Source organism: Lissotriton helveticus, chromosome 11 (assembly GCF_964261635.1).
Source record: "Lissotriton helveticus chromosome 11, aLisHel1.1, whole genome shotgun sequence".
Taxonomy (NCBI): Eukaryota; Metazoa; Chordata; class Amphibia; order Caudata; family Salamandridae; genus Lissotriton; species Lissotriton helveticus.
This window is the reverse complement of record NC_136072.1, coordinates 51596181-51612131: the sequence shown is the minus strand read 5'-3', so window position 1 is coordinate 51612131 and position 15951 is coordinate 51596181. Positions and strand designations below refer to the sequence as shown.

Genomic DNA, 15951 nt, shown 5'->3' with positions numbered 1-15951 from the left:
AGAGCTGATTGAATGCCTTTTGCTGGAAGGAATTTAGTACAGAAGTTGGAAAATATGGAATGGTCTTCAATTAATTGTGACATCTGGACGAAGGCTGCTCCTTCTAAAAAAATGATTGCAGCAATAGGTCCACAGTTGTCTGAGTCTTGAGCTAGTCCAGGCTAGTTTTCTTTAATAAGGGTCAAATATACATATGCCTTTAAGACTTCTGGAAAAACTGCTGTGCTTAAGGAGTTATTGATTGTTTTGACTGGCACTGTCGCAGAAGTTAAAATAATGTTTTTGAAGATTTGAGGTGGACAAGAGTCGGAAAGGCTGCTGGCTTGCTCACTTTGAAAAGATCCAAAAACTCAGCTTTGATAGTTCTTTGAAGGAGCATAGAGGCTGCACAGAAGTCCCACGAAAATGGGTTGTGGCTGTTGGATTTTCTGTTGGTTAAGTACAAATCCAGCATGTTAATTGTGTAACGATTTGCCTCATTGTCGCAAAAATACTTAGAAACAGGATTGGCATCTTCTGTGCATTTTTGCTTAAGGAATTCTGTGAATTTTTATAAAATTCTTTATTTGTACATTTTATATTCTGGATTCGGCAGGGATAGTATAGGTTTTTTCCCACATTTTTGATTGCTGATTTGTAGATTTTGTTATGTCCGTGAAGGTGTTTTGAATATTGTTTGTTTTAAAGTTAGTTGCCTTGAAGCCAGGGCTGTACTGGCCGTAGTGGGCACTGGGTGTTTTTCCGGTGAGTCAAGAAGGTGGCGGCCAGTTTAGGACCCGTGTGGGCCGGTTTTGTTACTGAGTGGGCCGTTTTTACAGCAGTGCTGCAATATCGGCCTCTTGTAACAAAACCGGGAGCGGTGCTTCTTGTTAGCAGCCACCCCTCCCTCCCGCTACCGTGGCCGGTAGAGCAGATTGCCAGGGTTCCCAGTCCAGCTGTGCTTGAAGCTCAGAAATTCATTTTTTATGTTTGGCAATTCTGCATTTATCCAAGGCCTGTGTTTACTTTGGTCACATAGAATTAACAAATTAATATGTTCCTGGAGCGATTCAAAGTAGATTCTTTGTACAGAATTTATTGTGACCAGATCTGTGTAAGCAGGTTCTCTAGTGGCTCCAAGTTTAGATTGTTGCAAGTTCATTATGCAGTTGCATTTAAGATGGGTTTAGCTGGGGTGAGTTTTGATTCCTTGTGCTGGAAGGAACCAGGTAGGGGTCTGACCATGTGACTGGAGTAATTGTTCAGAATGTGACTAGTTGTGTCCGGGTGAGTGAGTGAGTGTTTTTTGGTGGGGGGGGGGGGGGGGGGCATATTAGGTTTGTCAAACCAAATGTTCAGTTCACAAGGGATGCATAGTTTTGAGTATATTGTAAGATTACAGATTGTGCCTAGAAATGTCTCTTGGAATTCTGTATTGCTAGGTGGTGGTGTTTAGAGATGGAGACGGTTCAATGAAAAGGTTGGAGTAGGTTTGAATCTGACAAGGGCCTCACAATCATGTAAAGAAACATCCTGAGCTTCAGAGCTATATGTTCTTTCTTTAAATTGGGCAGTTAAGTCCCCTAATCTTTTGCCTATGCGATATTGTGTTGCAGTTGGATAGCCTGGTAGAATTGCTTCATGCACTACCGCTGCCATATCTTCCCCCGGCCATGATTCAGTTATAAAAAAAATAGGTCAGGTTCTGTGTCCATCAATAGGTTCAATATGAGGTACTTATTATTGTTTTGCTGTAAAAAAAAAATGGAATGTGCATTTAACAGTAGGCAGTCTACAAAATATTGTATTGTAGAACAAAGTGTTCTTCTTGTTTATTGTTAACTTTCTCCAAAAGGTTCAGGAGACATGTTTTGAGTATGTGTGTGTGGTTGGTGGGGAGTCTAGTTGAAATTGTGGGGATGAGCTTTAGAGCTGTATCCAAAGGGCAGCTTGTTGGCTTGATGTGCTATAGATATGAAGAAGGAAGGTTATGGTCCAGGGTTGCTTTCTTTTGCTTAAGGTGAAGGTGTATGGTTTGGGGTGGTGGAGCATCAGCAATGAATGACAGATGTGTGAGTGAGTGTTGCCATGTGTTTGGGTATTGAGCGGCTGTTGTATTTTTTTGAATGCGGAGTGTGAGATAGAGGAGTTTAAATGTGTGTTATGTATGTTACTATTCACAGCATAGTGCGTGCATGTAGGCAAATATGGATGGTTGGGTGTTCTTGAACGTGTGAGATTTTGTTCAGATATGTGTTTATTTTTGTGGGGTAATATCAGGTATTTTGGTAGTGACTTAAGTACAGGATTTGAGTGTGAAGGACTAGTGAGTTGTGCATGTTAAAGGAACAGGGGAGTGGGATTATGTGTGAGAGCAGAGTCTCCGCGTAGTGTGAGAGTGGGTGAAGAGGGATTTGGAGAGATGGTTGTAGGTAGAGGTGTGTGTGGTAAAGCGGGTTGATAGAGGGCTGAAGCAAGGGTTGAGAGGGGTGGCAAAGGCAATATAAGGAGCAAGCAGAAGAAAGTGGAAGGACTTTGATTGGAAAGGGTGGGTGTTTGAGATTGAGGGTGTGTGGTTTGTGGGTTATAGGTATATAACCAAAATGTTTTTGGCTGTGTTGTAGTATTGAGTTCTGGTATGTGTAGGAGTGTGTTTGTGGCTGTTTCCTGGACAGAGTGGATACATTTTGAAACAGGTAGCGATTTTGACCCTTGGCCTTTCCCAGCAGGCAATTGCCCTTGTCCGCGCCGCCCTTAGCCCCCATGCCCAAGCTGAAACACCCTGGGCGCAGGGGGTCGGGGGTCTTATAAAGAAGGCTGGTGAAGTCACATGACCCTCCTTCATCCTCCTAGGCACTCCTGGGGCCCAGCTATGCGGTTTGCACAAACCACCAAATTAATGCACCTGGAGGAGCGGTGTGTTCAGCTTTCTAATACACAACTGGGTCTGGGAGAGCAGGTAGGATGGGGGACGGAGGCGAGAGGAGGGAGGCACGAAAAACATGGTCTATTATCAGTAAAGTTTAGTTAATGGCTGGCAGAACTGCATTAAAATTCACAAAATCTTACAATTAGCACAAGCATAGCTGTCACCAAAAAAGTTGGTATATAGCTCTAAAAAGGCACTTTGATTATAGTGAAAATAGAACACAGATTTGGGCTGAGAACAAGAACTCAAGTAGTCAGGAGGAGTCTACCAGTAAATTGATACTTGTAAATTGATACTTGTATAGCGCACTACTCACCCGCAAGGGTCTCAAGGCGCTTGTACGAATACCGCTGTGGAACCCATCCTGGCTTTCCCTGTGAGGTGTCCACTCCTGGGCACCCCCAAGGTGGAGGCCAGGTATCCTTAGCGTTGTGGGGGCCGTTGTGGAGATTAAGCAAGCTATCGCCCAGAGTTGCAGAGTGGGACCCATGATTGGAATAGGCACCGAGGCGAGAATTATCAGGTCTGAGGAAATTGAGCCCGAGACCCGCCGAGGCGGGAATTGAACCCTGGTCCCGGGCCAGACCTCTGCATCAGGGTCTGCCGCTCTAACCGTTGAGCCACACTTCTCCACACTACGAGTGGAAAAGGCAAGGAGGCAGGCTGAGTAGGGGGAACAAGCAGTAGGAAACAGAGGCTGTAAGGGGGGAAATAAGTGCAAAAGAAAGGGAAGCAGAGCCAGTAAAGGGAGTATATGATGGGAGGGTGGCAATTTGAGGTCACACAGGGGAAGAGTGCAGAGGGAGAGCAAAATGGGGTGCAGAGCAGAGGATAAAGAGTGGGAAACAGGGGCTGTAAGTAGGTCACTCCATGTTTCAGAAGCGCCACCAAGCGCTGGCTGTCACCAGAAAACATAACCTGGACAAGCTACTGGCACTGGTCTTCAAACCCGTGAATGGCTCTTCAGCAAACTACTCCTCAGAAATTCTGAACCACAATGTACCAACTCGCAACTAGCGATAGCCACTAAAAACCTGCTAATGTCCTAATGTACAGACATAATATTGGCTTGTACAACATTTCTTGCCAAAATACTCTGCTGTGATGTCAAATATATGCTGCTGTCAACCTAATAAAGTAGAACCATACCTGCAATGGGTCTTCCTCCCAAAATGTGCACTATTTGAAATGGGATACTCTAGTTTTTCAGGCAATGTGAGCATCTTCTGAAAGAGGCAAGGCCAATGTTGACCAGTGCAGGATGTGGTGGAGGGGATGGGAGTTGCATTCGAGAGTCAAGATTGATAACGCACGGCACAGTCGTACTGAATTGTGTTCCTATCAGATGAAGGGCATTATCATCACAGTAATCTTTTTGTGTCAATGGGGAATTGTGTATTGGTCACTTAGTATATAGCTTTTTAGTACCTACCTACATTGTAGGATCAGCAGGATTGTAGTGCACTGCCTACTCTTTTGCATATGGGCTATTAAAAAAATGTGTAGAGTTATGAACTCTTCTGTATCATCTGTTGTTCAATGAGTTGTGATACATTTACTTGGTTCATTTAAATGGTGTTGAAACTAATACTTGTTCTTCAAATAGTTTTTTAAATGTTTAAATAGGTTGTTTAGGGTATTGGTGTGCAATCAGCAAGGACTAGTTGGGACTGGAGTACTCTTGCAATACGACTGCCAGAGGGCATTTAAAGAGCAGGAACTCCTTTGTAAGAAAGTGATTGATCACAGTTCAACAAGAGCAGGCATGAGTACACCATCTCACAATTTGATGGTTACCCTGGAATAAGACTGTACAAGGCCAGAATGTGCCAGGGTACTATTCCTGGAACCACTTCCTGCCGCCTTCTGCCATTCTTCAGAGAGAGTTGTGCTTTGGAGATTCTTACAAAGTTCCCACTTATGGTTGCCGCTACATCATGAAAGGGTTGCACAAAGAGGGAGTGTTTGTCTGTGAGCTGCGTTTTCTTGGAAACGTCAAGTGCAACTCAAGGAAACCCAGTGATAGTAAAATGGAGACCGGCCTACCTTGGCTGTCTTTTGGAGACACTTGTCAGGCAACAGGCGTGGGTCAGCGGTCACCGGCATGCAGTCACTTGTAGAACCTTGGGTTGCGCCATGCGGCTGACTGCTTCCTGCAGAAGAAAATGCGATCTGTTAGGTGACAATGCAAAGCCCTTTCTATTAAAAAGAAATAACATTCCTACCTAAATACAGTTTCTGACACCAAGGGTGCATCACAAATGGATATAAAATATTTAAATACCTGAAAGTGCGAGCTTCAAAGCGGTGCTAGGCTAGGGTCCTGCGACAAGGGCTCGCTCCGATGGACCCATGCCAGATTTACAAGAAGCACACAAGATACATTTACAGACAATCAATCGACAAGGAGATCCTCAAATACACAGACCGGCTCACTCAAGAATCTAGCATGATCTGACCTCTCAACATACAAGGTCGACTCCTTTGGGCGAGCCTATAAGAACAAGCATGCAGTGTGAGATGGAGGTGAGTTGGTGGATGTCTAGTTGTCATTTCAAGGGGCATTCTGTAAAAAAATATCTTGTAATAGGCACAATGAATTAGAGTACTTAAGATAGGAGTTTGAGGGTATTGTGGAGTGGGACAGAATAAAACAATGGACCAAAGTTGACCGATCAAGATCAGCTACGGTAAGGTCTATCTAAAAATATATTTGTATTCAATATTAAGAGATGGCAAATGCTTTAACTACTATACTACTGGAGATTACTTTCCCACAAAAGAAAATGAAGACATTTTTTGTCCGTACATTGGAGAGACGTTATTCTATGTGTAATGGCTCTTACCTAGGTTCACTTTTAAACATTGCTGATACAGGTACAAAGCTTGTGGACCTGAAACCCTTCAAACATCTGTGGTAGACCAAGGATGTCAGAACGTAGGTTACTGATTTGGGGAAGGTGGATCTGTTGGGTGTGGTGGTGCGTGGCGGGTTTCTGGAAGGTAAAGTGGATGCAGCGATGGTCGGTCCAGTGGAGTTCGGTGGTGTGGCTGAAGGTGACGTGGGAGCTTGCAGAAAAGATGGGGTCGAGCGTGTGGCCGCGGAGTGGGTGGGCGTTGTGATGAGCTGTCTGAGTTAGAGGTTGGCGAGGTTGTCGATCAGTGTGGTGGTGTTGCTGTCGTCATTGTTCTCGGGGTGGAAGTTCAGGTCTCCGGGGAGGATGTAGTCTGTGCTAGTTACTTTATGAATATGTGGACTCCCGCTATCTAGAATTGATTCATACCCGATTAGTGTGCTTAATCCAGGTCCTAGGCCAATCCTATCTTAATTAGAAATGATATGAGGTTGTGGTGGCTCGTCCGCAGGGGTGGGAAGTTAATATGTATACTACTGATTAGTTATTTGTCCAGGAAATAGTACAATTGTTACCCAACATGATGTGAAGAGATGTTCTGTTAAGAAGACAACTGTTCAACTGGGTATCCGTGGGGATGGGACCACGTTTGCAATACACGGTTACGATGTGCTATGTTTGTTTTCGAGCGCTGTCATCATATTGCACATTTGTATGATTAACATTTAAGCATTTCTTCCACCTGTACAGAAACTGAAGAAAATCAATAAAGTTTGTTTATAGTACCAGACCTCAGGTCTGAGAACAAGAAGATCATGTGACCCTGTAAGAGTAACTCCTCCTTCCCCACTAGCACCTTAGAAATGCCTCACCCACCTCTTCTTCCTGATGTTATGTTAAGTATATTTGTAAAGCACCCGGCTTCCCAGAGATGTCAAGGCGCTAGCTTAGCTTCGCAGCAAAACAATCCATGAACAGGCCCTAGATGTTAAATAGACATTTTTTCAGCTCCTTTATGTAGGTGAGAAGATTGGGGGCGGGGGGGGGGGGGTCTGATTTGGAAAGGCAATGAATTCCATGCCTTTACAGTGCCCAAAAAGAATCTTTTGTCTCCCCAATTCATTTTCTTCAAACGGGGAACCGCTGAGGTTTTAGCTTTCATGGAGCGAAGTGTTCTCTTAGGCGAGTACCATTTAAGGCTCTGCCTAATATGGTAAAGAGCCAATATTGTGGAGGGCCTTGAAGCCTGTGCACAGCGCTTTAAATTTAAAGCGACGCCTCACTGAGAGCCAGTGTAATTTCCAGATTTCGGATGAGACTAACTTAAATTTGGGTTGTTCTTCCATTTGTTCTTTATTGTTGTAGGGCTTTAGGCAATTCACATCTCATTTTAAAGTAGAACATCATAGCCAGCCGCTACTGTAACCAGGATTTCTTCTAGTTACCTTTTCTTGACAAGTGGTACATTATAAGAAGACTAGACTGTCTTTTTTGAATGCAGTGCACACCACTGGAAATATATATGGATATAAATCCTACTGGTTGTGGCCAGTAGCTAGTTATGGTTAGGACCATGTTTCCATAGAAAAAGCATTTTTTGACTTGGTTATAACTTTAGCGTCTTTTGATAAATCTTCATGAAATGTTTCCCCCCAAAAATGACAAGTTGGCTTCTAGTCTTATGGAAAGTTTGGAGGTGATCCTTGCAGTGGAGACCTAGATTTTGGGGCGCAAAATAAGATTGCGTTTGTAATGTTAATTCCCATAGGAATCTTTAGCCACACCTACAGCACGAACCGTTGCACAGACTTAAACCAATTTTGGCAGGGCGGTAGATGTCGGTTCAAGGATGTACCATTTGCTTATTTTGTGTAAATTCGTTCAGTAGTTTTTAAGAAATGTAAGTTTAAAATTATAGTGATATCCCTTGTCGCGAACTCTTCATGAACAAAGAGCGCGTGCAGGGAAATGTACTACTCTGATTGGCTGGCAACACTTTAACCAGGAAATGTTGTCAGCCATCTTAGGACTCTGCTTCAAGCCTAGCCCCCCCCCCCCCCCCCCCCCCCCCCAAAATGTGAAAATAAAGAAAAGGGAGCAGGGTATTCCTACCCTAACACCCAAGCCATGTTTTTGGGGTCCCTCTCGGATCCTGTATGGCCTAAAAAAAAATTTTTTTAATGCCACGAATAAGCGACAAAAAAGCATGTGTGGGATACCGCGCATGCTTCAAAATAACCAATGGTTGGGCCAGTTCGCTCGCGGGCAGACACACACACACAGACACACACAGACACACACCCTAGTACTTATGAAAGCCCCGGGGACCGCCTACTCCCCGGGGCACTTTTGATAATGAATGGGGGCGGGTCCACTGGCTTTATACAAGAAGGGAGCCCTGCATGATACTGGGGACCACCACCACCCGGGGACGGCTCCAGCAAATGTACCAGGGTGCCCAGCCCCAGGAAAATTGAAGTTTGCTATGGCATGGCGGGAGCACTGCTCCTGCCATGCCATAGCAAACACTGCTCCGCTTCATGGAAGTGAGAGCATTAAAAATGCTCTTGCTTCCATGAAGTGGAGCAGAATTCCTTTTAGAGGGAGCTGCATATTTGCAGCTCCTTTGTCCAAAAGCAATTTCGGGTCTCGCAGGAGGCGGAACGCCGGCAGGGACCACGGTTGCCAACGACCGGGCCATGCCTTGGAGGATGGGATTCCCGGAGAGTGGGGCCGCATTAGCCCCCCTCCCATATTAAAAAAAGAAATAAAAAAATCATGGCCTGGCCCACGGGGGATGGGGCTCCTTCCTATTTTTTTTTTTAATGTAATGGGAAAGCCCCTGGAAATGGGGTCCCCAGGGGCCGAAAATGGTCTGGGAGGGGGGCCAGACCATATTCGGCCCTCCTCCCTAGGAACTAAAAAAAAAAAAAGCCTGGGCTACGGAAGATGGGGCCCCCTCACGTTTTTTTAATACAAGTTTTTTTTAAAAACCACACCCTCTTTCTCCACTACTCTGCATATGCGCCTCCTGGCGCACTCCTTGTTGGTGGATGAAGACCCCTAGGCTACTGAGGGTCCTTGGGGGCCAACTAGCCTTCCTGTTCAGTAAGGGCCACCCAGCTGGATTACCGGAAGGTGGTCAGAGGCCACGCCCCCTTTCTCCACCACTGAGCACTATATATCCACAACTCCTTTTCTCTGAGGACCCAAGCCACTTTTCGATGGCGGGCCGGGGCGGGATAGCGAGCCCCAAATCTCACACAAACGTGTTGTTCCCACGTCACAATGAACAAGTGAATGGCTCCCACCCCAAAAAAAAGGACAAGGGAAGAACATCCTTTTTAAAAAGAAAATGCAGAAAGAGAAGTAGAAACCGTTCTGGTTCAAGGCCCGCCATTATGCAGCTCAGTAGAGACCTTTCTGGAAGAAAAAACTAGTACTGGGGAAAGGAGATAAAAAAGAGAAAAAAAAAAGTAAAGGAGAAAGTGGATAGGGAGGGAGATAGGCCAAGAAAATGGCGTACTCGCAGCAGGAAACTCGCTGACGCAAAGAATGAGTCAGGGAGTTTCCCGCAGTGAGATGTCCTAGAACTGCCAATGACAACAGGGATGGGGCCTTGGCAATCTGTAACAGAAGAATCATCCCACACACACAACATCAACTTGACATGAATACGTGGACTAGTAACTATTTTAAGGCCATTCGCTTCTTAGCCATAAGTTGAATGTAAGATGAAGGAGCATGAAAAACAGCTATAATGGTTCCCTTCCTTGTTCCTCAGTAGTGTCTTTCAGCAAATGTGTCTCTTGTTATTAGAAAATGCTAGGTAATTATTTCTACTAATTCCATGTTATTTATGCGTGTTTGGCGTATCATCACATCAACTAACATCTTTTTTACGCAATCTGATTTCTCTCCTATATATTCTGCAACTTATGAGTTTAATTGCTTATGGGGCATGTTTGCTTTAAGGTCATTGTAATCTACAGAACATATGGTACTTAGGTACTATTTCTGTTGCATTTATGTTTTTTGATTTTTTTTATTTCAAATCTTTTTTATTTGAGATTCAAATAACACAAAAATACCAAAAAGACAAGCATACAAAAATTGGCTCACAAAAAGAGATACAACCAGCAGTGCATGGAAAAGTACAGAAGGTGTTGTCGGGGAAAATAATAGTGGATCAATGATACATCATACATGAAGTAAAGACGCAAAAGGTCCATACAAGTAAATATCAAATGAGAGCATTGAATAAAACGTCCACGCATAAAATCTCGATCCCGCGGAGCGTATGTAACGGGAGAGAGAGAGGGAAGAAGAGAGGAAGAGGCAGAGATATAGGAGGACTGAGGAAGGAGAACAGAGGGGAACGAGGAAGAGGGGAGGGTCCAAGTAGCAGCATCATGACTTGAAGTACGTAGCTTATTTCAAGACAGCTAGCATACATGGAGTAATGCCCAATGTAACATCAAAGACCGGGCGAGGGACATGATATATGTTAACCAATGTGCCTATGGTGGGTCATAACAGAGTTCCAATGAATTTCTGATGCATTTTGATTACATATCTGCACATGTATTTTTCAGCGTTATCTTTTTAACTTCTCTTGATGGTGTCGCAATTAGAATAGCCCCGTCAACGATTTCAAAAGGACTGAACTTTATAAGATCTGGAGGCGCTGGGCGGATTATCGGGGCCTGGAGCAGCGCAGGGGGGCCGGGGCCGAGACCCAGAGTAACCTGTTGGCCTCTCCCGTTCCTTCCACTTCCTTATGGGTCGCCCGCAAATCCACAGCAGGATATGGCATTGTGGACATTGAACTTTTGTGTAGAGCAATGGCAGTCTGGCTTAGCGATATGTTGTTCCGGAATAAGGAGACGGTGCACTGGGGGGTGGGGAGGGAGGGAGGGTGTTGGGTGTTTACAGAGATTGATTTTATTTGTATTGCCTGTCATATTCTCCAATCTTAAATGAGTAAAACGGTCAAAGTCAATTTTTTGTATCTTACAATGCGGCAGCTGTCTCTGGGATTCAGGGGTCTGCATCATATGTGCTATTGTGACAAATAAAATCTGTTTTAATAAAAAGGACTGAACATTTGAAATCTTAAAGGATCGGACAGTTGCAATTTGCATCTTCTTAGCAAATTATAGGTGAACTTGGTCTATTTATCAGTAACTTGCTTGTGTGGCAGCAAGGAAAGATGTCAATTTTACGTTACTGAAGGGTCTTATGAACCAGACCAGGAAGCGCGAAACAGCAGAGTGGCTTCTCCTCTGGCATTTAAATGTCCATTGCCCCCCAGGTTCTAATCATGATAGAGATATCGCATAGAAACTCCACAATGCTAAATAAATTTGACAGACACCAGGGAACCACAACAGACCAAGGTAAAAGACTCCTCCCTAGGAAACTTGAGAGCAAAACAGCTGGTGTTTCCTGTTTGCCTTGCTGGTGATGAGGACTATGGAGGAAGTACCTCAAAATGGAACAGATCAGTCACTACTCTCTGAACTCATTCCTACTAAGAGTTATTGGATGACACACAACTCATGAAATCCGCTGTTGATTCTGGAACTTCCCAGTAGATGAACAGCTAACAGGCGAAAGCCTCAGTCGGTGGTCTAATCATATGCTCTACAAATTCCTTGTATAGCAGCATGATGTCCACCACTCCCTATTCTTTAAGATAAAATACTGCAGACCTGCTGTCTGTCAGATTCTGGGCTCAAACCAGCAGAACTTGTGAAAAGATGGTTCTCAGTGCAAGTTTGGCAGGCCTCAAATTCATAAAAATTACGCGACTTAAGGACTTTACAAAGGACTAATGAATATTGTACAACATTGTCAAGACGAGTGGCCCACCCCTGCGTCGACGTGTCTGCCACAATTGGCTCCTGATGAACAGGGGTCCCTAATAGAAGATCTACACAGTTGCTTATTTCAACCACAATGGCAAACAGAAAAGTATACGAGGTGGAAGTGAAACAATGTCCTTAAGATTCGCATAATACGTATTCCAGCATTAAGTTGCTAGTACTGTAGTGGTCTTATGCACACACAAGTGTAAGGTAGAAGGATAATTGTGATTGCACTGTGGAAACTACCAATAGAATATCAGAGGAAGCCTTCAAGCAGCAGATCACCCAATATGGGTAACAGAAGTCATGTTGTTGATGAAGAACAGAAACAATCACTACCATAACCTTTCAGAACTCCTCTGTACTCTAGTGCTACTGAAGAAAAAGAGAAGGGAAATAAATTGCACTGAAAATGAATATCCCACACAGTAAACCTAACATTTCCTATCATATGTGGAAATAATAACATCAAAGTAGGCGTCCTGGAGATTCAGTGAAACCAACCATACTGCTCCTACAGAGGTGGAGTTTGCTGTAGAGTTAGGATCTTGAATCTCTTCTTCTTGAGGAATTTGTTTATGTGAAGAGGAGCTGGGTTAGGATAAGGACGTCCCTTCTTTACTTGACCCTTCAAATGAGGACAAATTTGGTAGCTACCATCTACAATAAAAAGTACATCTCAAAAAGGTGTTTGTGTGGGGAGTAAAGAGGTGAAGGTTGTGGTGGGTGGGGGCGGGTGGAGGTAAGAGGTGAAGGTTGTGGTGGGTGGGAGCAGGTGAAGGGAAGAGGTGAAGGTTGTGGTGGGTGGGGGAGGGAGCAGGGGAGTAAAGAGGTGAAGGTTTTGGTGGGTGGGGGGGGAGCGGGGTGGAGTGCTGTGGGGGCATTCTTCCAAGAAAGGTACAGAATAACCTAACTTCACAATCTGTAGTATCCACACACCATCCTCCAAACAGAATCATAAAGGATTTAGAGAGGTTTTGCTGTGGTGGTAGTTGATTATGATAAAGCTGCCTACTGCCAAACTCCTACTCCCCACTGGTCAACTACCTACAACAACAACAAAAACAAAAAATACATTGTAAACAATTTTTTTTTGTTTTTATAAAACGCATCCTGTTTCCCATTTAGGAAAATGAGCTGTATTTAACCCCTTCGATGCTCATGACGAGCTCAGCTCGTCATGAGGTACGCCTGTCGTACGCTCATGACAGCTCAGCTCGTCATGAACCGCGGCTTTTTAAAAAAGTCAGCGCACAGCGGGAAAACCCGCAGCGTGCATAGTGTTAACAAACAATTGCTTCATTTAAAAGTAATCACAGATCCCGGTAGTCTCCAGGAGGCCACCAAGCGTGTGATTTTAGCTGATCGTAGCCAGTCGCACTTTGTGACTTACCTCATGAACATTCATGAGGTAGTTCAAATTACGACCCACTAGGATTCAGTATTTTGTGAATCAACCTATTAATACATAGGTTGGTTCGCAAAATAATGCATTCTGTAGAGGGTGGTGCGCAAGTTAAAACCACTTTTTAAGTAACAAGGGAGACCCAACAGATAGCTAAGTACCATGGGTATAACAACGTTATAGTGAACAAAACGGTTCTTAGCTTATTTCGAAATCAACACACAAATGCTGTATAGAAACACAATGGAAAACTATACATGTTATAAAATTTCCAAACCCAGCCGGGAAAGGATTTTATTTTATAAAGAAGCAATGTTCAATTCAGTAATAAATTCGTAATCACAAGACACAAGCCTGTGTCGTACATGAAAAGAAGGAAACAGAAAGATAGCATAAGGGTGAAAGGGGTGTCTATCAGGCAAAGAGCGAGAGCAAAGACAGGGTACTGTTTTTAGGTAAAAGATCAATCACAGTATCGCCTGGAGTGGAACATAAACAATCTTATTGCTCAATGTTATAAATATGAAACCACTCATGGGTGTCGACGTTTCGATCCCTATTGCTCGAAAAGATACATGGGATCATCATCAGGACATTTATAATGAACAAAACATGCCTGATTGTAAAAGAAGCCTGTTCAGGAGAGACGAAAAGAAAAGATATATTTTTTAAAAAAACTCAAGAGTAGTTTGCAGACGCATGTCACATATGTATCGAAATCGCAGTGTGTGACCAAGTGCATGGTGAATGTGACTTCTTCAAAAATAAAGTTACAGCATTTACAAGTTCCTCGGAATCGCAGTGGCGTGCGTGAAATGACGTGATTGTGTACCATTTGGGCAATGGGCTACTTGGTATGGGGATTGTGACTAGGAAGTGTCAATGATGGGACAGTGGCGTGGAGTGAGGTCATGGGTGGCCTTTACTGCGAGTGTGGTGGGCCGTGTGATAACCTCAGAGCCAGCCTGCTAGTGACAAAATTCAAATTGGAATGCCCACGTTTTTTAAAAAAAGGAAGTAGAGCAGATCATGATTACATAAATAATGAGGCTAACCGCCGATAACGTACCAAGAAGAGAAATGACTAGGCGGTTTCTTCGGGGGTCCGGACGCAATAGGTGAGGCAGGATACTTACACCGTATCAGTCGTTTCTAAACGCGAAAGTGGCGCTGAAACCAGAAAGGCGCATTTAGTAAACGAGAAACGCGTTTAATAACGGGCTGCGGGGGAGGCTCTGTGACTAAGAGCAGCGGCGGTAAAGCTTACCTCAAGTCGGCAAATCAGCCGGAGTTTATTTTGAACAAAGTAAGATGAAATTTATGTGTAGGTATCATGGACCGTACACATGGGATCCCAACAATGGGGATTTGGACGCTGCAAGGTAAAGAGTAAGGAGTGCATCAGTAGCGGCCAACGGGCGGGTCATAGCACAGCAATTCAGGCGCTCAACAATTACTTACTCAGTCCCGATGAGGACTCGTCTTCCCGTGGCTCCTCGGTCGATGCCGAATGCAAGTCAGTGGACTGCAGGAGCACGCCGAGATCATAGCACGCCGCGCAGGTCACATGACCTTCAACACGGGTGCCAAGCCTTAAGGGTGGTGCTGTCTAATGTGGGGGCCATTTTGTAATGGCTAAATAAGGGGCAGGGGTGCCAGTGAAAACAAAGTGATGGTGCCAAGGTGAAATTTAGAAACGGTGACTAAGTAATAAATAAAAACACATTACCACACAACCAGTCAGTAAATTCACTTCAAGGAGAACATATTTATATTTACAGTTCGTCATGGTGTCATGGAGTATCCATTGTACAGCGTTAAACCGAGGGGTTAAGTCATTACTGTGTTATCTCACGAATTCTTTGTTCATTGTTCAATCAGAGTAGCGTAGTCCAGTCCTCACTTCGATTGAGCCCAGTCCTAATAGTATTGAATTGAATGATGGATTTCAATTCTTCACGGTTTAGCAACTGCTGTAGGTTGCCGCCCCTCTGTGGTAGTTTGACTGATTTCAGGACTATCCATTGGAGGTCATCCGCTGTATGCTTCATACTGGCATAGTGTTCAACAAGGGGTGCATTTGGAGTGCCACATCTAATGCGGCTTCGATGCTGACTTATTCTGGTCCTTATTTTTTGGGTTGTTTGGCCCACATACATTCGCGGGCACGGACAAAGAATCGCATAAATCAAATTGTGACTATTACAATTTGTGAAGTCTTTTAAATCAACTGTGATGTTATTGTGACTAAATGTGCACCCCTCAAGTGTCAGATTACAAACAATACAATTCCCACATTTCACATGACCCCTAATTGGTGGCAGGCCCCAGCTAGACTCGTTTTTGCACTGGCTAAACAACAATTGTGACAGTTTGCAGTTTACTCTCTCAAGCCATAAAACAGAGATACCATTCCTGGATCTTTTGATTTATCATGAGGCGGGTGAGCTACTCACTCGACTTTATAGGAAACCGACTGAGCGGAACACATTACTCAGGTACAATAGTAATCACCCTAAAGCCCTGAAAGACTCACTTCCGTACTCACAGTTCCTTCGGATTAGAAGGAATTGCTCCGCTAAAACTGATTACTTTAAAGAGGCAGCGATCCTGTGCTCAAAACTCAAAGCAAGAGGGTATCCAAGCAGGTTAGTGCGTAATGCCTCTAAACGTGCATGGTATTGCCCCAGAGAGGTCCTTCTCCAGCCAAAAACCAGGCCTAGTACAGGCAGGATTGCCTGTGTCACAACCTTTTCCCCAATCTCTGACAAAATTCGTAAAACAATTCTACGTCACTGGCCAACCTTGAATGCAGGGCAACTGGCCTTTGAGAAACCCCTATTTGCCTTCAAGAAAAGCAGAAATATAAAAGATCATTTGGTACGAGCAGCCTTGCCTGCGCAACCCCCGACA

General features: G+C 44.2%; 1 protein-coding gene across 2 annotated transcripts in view; it reads right to left on the bottom strand.

The window, feature by feature from the left end:
* DIS3L2 (DIS3 like 3'-5' exoribonuclease 2) overlaps nucleotides 1-15951 on the bottom strand; it is an 879376-nt gene that overhangs the window by 518808 nt on the left and 344617 nt on the right. For both annotated transcript variants that reach the window (XM_078666543.1, XM_078666544.1), the window contains one exon: nucleotides 4955-5061. In XM_078666543.1, coding sequence (XP_078522669.1) covers nucleotides 4955-5061 — 107 coding nt within the window. The remainder of the gene's footprint in view (nucleotides 1-4954; nucleotides 5062-15951) is intronic.